The following is a 4,854-nucleotide window of genomic DNA, read 5'->3' as shown; positions in this document are numbered from 1 at the left end:
TTCACTGTTCTTCACATTTAATAAATTTTAAATAAAGTTGATAATGTATTTAATTACAATGGATTGAAAATATATATATGCCATGTAGTATATATTTTATTAGTCTTAGCATTAAATAACTCTACCTTAGATTAATATTTTACAAAATATCAATTATGTACTAACAAATTTTTGAAGGATTGTAAATATAATAATAGTTTTATTTCTTTCCTTATTGTAAGAATAAGGCTTTTATCATAACAGACTAGAAAATTCAAAAAGTTTTATACTTCAGGCTTGTTTTTGTAACACTCCATTGCATGTTCTAATGCAGCAATCCATAGTTTCAGAAGGAAAGATTGCAGAAAAGGTTTTATATTCTAATATTCTATGGTGATAGTTTTAAAACATTAATTATCTATTTGTGCAGTTACTAATGGTCACATTTATTTCAACAAGAAAATGTTATACATTCTGAATGCTTAACAAATATACTTTCATACATTTATTATGTATATGTAATAATATTTATTTTAATGTAACTTGCAAGCTGTAAAATCTACTGTTATTTTGCTTCTACATTTTAAAATAATATTTACGTGGTTCTAATCTTATTTTCTCAAAATACTTATAGATCCCATAATGTTTCCTTTAATAAAATTTTTTCAAAATAAATAAAAGCACAAAATAATAAAAGTGCCAATATATACATTTGAAACTAATATTTTTAGAGGTATGTATTAATATACGATTTATATTTTGTTAAATAATAGGGGGAGGTTTATTATTCTAATTGTCTTATATTCTTGTTCCAATATTTAATCAATTTTGCAATATAATTATAAATGCAATAAATAAATTGTTCTCTTGATGCATCATGTATTCTTGAATAAATTATACATAATGTAAAAATATTTCTGTTACTATTAAAATGCAATTGTTACATATAAGCTACAAGAGAAATACAAAACATGTAAGAATAATTTAACAATAATATAGTTACATAGAATTACAAAGTTACATATTTGTAACAAATTCTTAATGTTGTAATTTTAAAGTAATACATTACTTGTAATATGTAAATTATTGTAGATAAAAATAAACACTTATTTTTTTATTTACAAAATGAAAAATGTTTATTTTTTTAATCCTTTACAGGTAAACGTATCAACATAATTTTTTAAGCTTTGAACATCTTTTTTACCATATCTTCAAATTTCTGGTTGGCCTCTTGTAATTTTATATTATATATTGTAAGTTGTTCTTTTATTGCTTGGTTATGTGGTTCTAGACTAACAGCGTATTTTAGATCAGTAACAGCATTTTCTACATCTTTCAAATTTCCACGCGCCACTCCTCTTCTGTATAATGCTTTAACGTTGTTAGCTTCTTTATTTAGAATTTTATTACATAAGGATATGGTATGTTCATAATTTCTACGACTTAATTGACACCCAGCCATATTGTTATATAATATAAGTCTTAAATTATTAATTTTAGTTTCTAATGTCTTATCTAATTCTAAATCCTGAATTGGCTCTAATGTTATTAGAATTTTACAGGCTTTACTAAATTTATAAAATGCATCCACGTATCTATGTTTCTGAAATAAACATACACCTGCTTCCTTATATTTTAAAGCTATCGAATACTTGTCTTGTGGCGTCCATTCCCAAATTGGTTTATATGGTTGCATTTTATTCAATGTTATTTCGAACTTAATAACTAAACGATCATCAATGCCTTCTAACATTATATCTATTGTAACTAAACTTTTTTCTAACACCATCATCATTTGTATTGCTCGTTCAATTTGACGATCTATTTCACAATTTGCTTCACCTATAGTTAACACTTCTTTACTTATACCATGTAAAATCTGCGAGTTAAATTTGTTTTTCAAATCCTCTACAGACGCATTGATAACGTTTATGTTTTCAATAACAACTTCACAAGAAGCGCAGTCAGTCGGTTTTCTCGAGAAAGTTCCTGGCTTTATTATATCTTTTCTTACAATATTATCTGCCGATTTCCACGTTTGAAGTAACATCTTTTTTATTTTATTGGTCTTTACCTATATTAAGTAATATAAATTTATATGTCAGTTGATTTCATTAACCCTTAAACTGTAAAAGTATATTATGCCCGGGCTCTTCGATAGAGTTGAGTATCTAACAAAGTAATAGGTGGAAAACCTTATTTTCCTCCCGCTTAAAAGGTTATTCGATAAAGATTGTATGATAACCTTAATTTAGAACGTTTGAACTTGTTACATAAATTTTTTGGGATTTTTTAAACAAGTATTATCTACTGAAACATGCATCGAACATGAAAGACCCAAGTTTATAGTTTATAGTCTAAAGGTTAGTATGAATTTATTGACTTACATATATAATCTATATAATGTATATTATATTGTAAACATATATATTGATAAATATACGTACTTCTTCATATGCAATTAATTATACATATTTCACATGTAATTAATAATATTTACGGAATAAACAACGACGCGTCACTATGACGTTTCATCTAACCTTTACCAGATCTCAACTGTGACTCCAAAATCCAAATATAATAATGCGCAGACGCAAAGTTCATATTTGTATGAATTTCAAATGAAAACAATGAAAAATGTTTTATCAAATATTTGTACGAATTAATATATAGCGTAGGTTAATATTGCAAAATATATTAATTTATTAAGAATGAAATTATCTTTAGATGTATATAATAAACTAAAAAATTTATTATGATAAATTTATTAAAATAAATTTATTATATTTATTATATTATTTATTAAAAAATAAAATTGTATATACGTATATAGGACGAAAAGAATAACCGAATATTTGTTGTTGTTTGTTCGAAGATCAGAAGTAAACAATCAACAATCATAACGCAAAATATACATTTAAACTCAGCTGTTCAGGATAATCGTCTAATATCTCTGTATATACTTACTTATATACAATTAGATGTACAACTAGTTAAAACTGGAACGTGATTTTAATTTTATATACAGCAGAAATAATTTAAATTTCTTTATTTTCAAAAAATTATAAACTTCACATGAACAAGGAAGATCTTACATTAAAATAAGTTGTCAAATATCTATATTAGTCAATATAAATAATGAAACTATTATATTTCATATGTACAATTAATAGAGTATCACGTATGAAATAAAATAAGTCGATTTCGATTAAATACCTTGTATTTCTTTTTTTATTATGAACATGTTTTACAAAGCAAAATTGTGTAATGGTGGAAATGGTGGATGGTGGTGGAGGCTGAGAACTACGGAATTAGTGTTGGTGGGGACAATTTAACAAGATCACTGGAAAAGTGAGTGCGGATAAAGGGACGTCGGCACAGTAATATAAAAAGTACTTTTCAAGAGACAGCATGAGGAATTAGGCCGGCACATTCATTCATCACATTTCTAAATACACACAAGTACACTGCACTTTCGTATGTATGCATTCAAAACGACGAACGCATATGACTCATGTTTTCTTAAATATCTGAATAATGACCCCACCTAGTTTTTATACTCCTTATTCAATTTGCGCTTTTCTACGAGAAACGTAGCACAAGAACCGACCAATCTTTTGTTTGTTTGTACACTTATGTCACAATTATACTTTTGCTTTATATATGTACTTTTTTATTAAAATAGGAATTAAACGTTTTTCACGCCTGCACATTTTGCTACCTTCGTTTGGATATAGAACGCAAAGAACGGTAAATACTTCTTTTTATCGTTTCAAATCCAAATATCTATCCGAATATCGATATTTCATATATGTTAGGACCTCTATGTCTAAAATAAATGATATCAATTTTAATCGTTTTAAAATTTAAAGAAGATAAGGAAGGTAACATCAAAAGTCGCCTAAAAATTAGTTTACATCATTTCACTTACACAAGCAGTCTCAAAGATACGATATCCTACCAAAAGAAAATTAATTGTATTAAAATGTCGCTATGTCATTATGTATTGGTTTAGCGTGAAAATGACAAATCAGTATCATGGTAAAATTTCTTCGTTTAATGACCAATGAAAATCAATCGTACATTTGGGCTTCGAGAGAGGGATCGGATATCGGAATTCCGATCTTTTGTAAAATAGTGAATCTGCGATGTCATTGAACTCTATTAAATATTTACAAATGAGATCGATATTAAAAGTAATGAGCAATTAATTTGTTCCGTTTTTAACTTTTTTTTCTCGTTTTTCTTGCTTTAATATTATATATCTCATAGTGCGTGCATAGGAAGGCGCAGATCAATGATTTTTTTTTATTCACAAAAAAAAGTTCAGTCATACCACACCTTGCAGAGCCGACGAAAACGTGAACATGTTAGAATACGGTATTTCTTTCTTTTTTTTCCACTAACAGTAATGGCGACTGGCAGATTAACAGACAGTTTGGCAGGCATGGTGAACATAAAATCAAACATATACACACGACACGATTAATCGAACCTTTCTTCTTCCTTCTTTCTCTCTCTTTCTCTCTGTCTCTGTCACGCACAAACGCGCGCGCGCGCGCACGCACGCACACGTAAGACATTCACTCCGTCTTTCTTCCTCTCGACTTCCGTTTCACACCCGTGATTACTCTTACGGTATCCTTATTTTCTATATCCATAAGGTCCTATAATATTATAACGTAGGCTTTAATATGCTATACTCGTAAGCTATTCTAAAAACTACCAGCTGCGTCGCCTACGATGCGGCACAGCCATCTTAATTAATATTAGGAATATCGGCAGTGAAATTCCAATGATAGACGCGGCGGGCAGGCAGTCAGTCCAGCAAAGTCTGTGGCACTTGCGCTGCTCCGGTGCAATAACGGATTAAAA

General features: G+C 28.5%; 3 protein-coding genes across 7 annotated transcripts in view; 1 reads left to right on the top strand and 2 right to left on the bottom strand.

Moving 5' to 3' along the window:
* The window catches only part of LOC138186288 (uncharacterized), a 356,044-nt gene that overhangs the window by 307,790 nt on the left and 43,400 nt on the right, over positions 1–4,854 (top strand). The gene's annotated exons all lie outside the window — the stretch shown is intronic.
* LOC138186293 (uncharacterized) lies at positions 546–2,565 on the bottom strand. Of its 3 annotated transcripts, none has more exons than XM_069126026.1 (2): positions 2,427–2,565; positions 546–2,053 (listed from the first exon to the last, which is right to left on the bottom strand). In XM_069126026.1, exon 2 carries the CDS (start codon positions 2,027–2,029, stop codon positions 1,160–1,162), a length of 870 nt encoding a protein of 289 aa, XP_068982127.1. In that variant the 5' UTR covers positions 2,030–2,053; positions 2,427–2,565; the 3' UTR covers positions 546–1,159. The 3 variants fall into 3 exon arrangements, with proteins under 3 accessions (XP_068982127.1, XP_068982128.1, XP_068982126.1); XM_069126027.1 differs by lacking the exon at positions 2,427–2,565 and adding an exon at positions 2,367–2,385; XM_069126025.1 differs by having other exon boundaries at positions 548–2,047; positions 2,427–2,563.
* Ypel (Yippee-like) overlaps positions 3,182–4,854 on the bottom strand; it is a 23,902-nt gene continuing 22,229 nt past the window's right edge. For all 3 annotated transcript variants that reach the window (XM_069125987.1, XM_069125988.1, XM_069125989.1), the window contains one exon: positions 3,182–4,854. This exon is cut by the window's right edge and continues 724 nt beyond it. The gene's annotated coding sequence lies outside the window, so the exon portion shown is untranslated.

This window comes from Bombus flavifrons, chromosome 13 (genome assembly GCF_040668555.2).
Source record: "Bombus flavifrons isolate JBK064 chromosome 13, iyBomFlav1_principal, whole genome shotgun sequence".
NCBI lineage: Eukaryota > Metazoa > Arthropoda > Insecta > Hymenoptera > Apidae > Bombus > Bombus flavifrons.
Note: the sequence above shows the minus strand (reverse complement) of the source record. Positions and strands in the feature narration are given on the sequence as shown.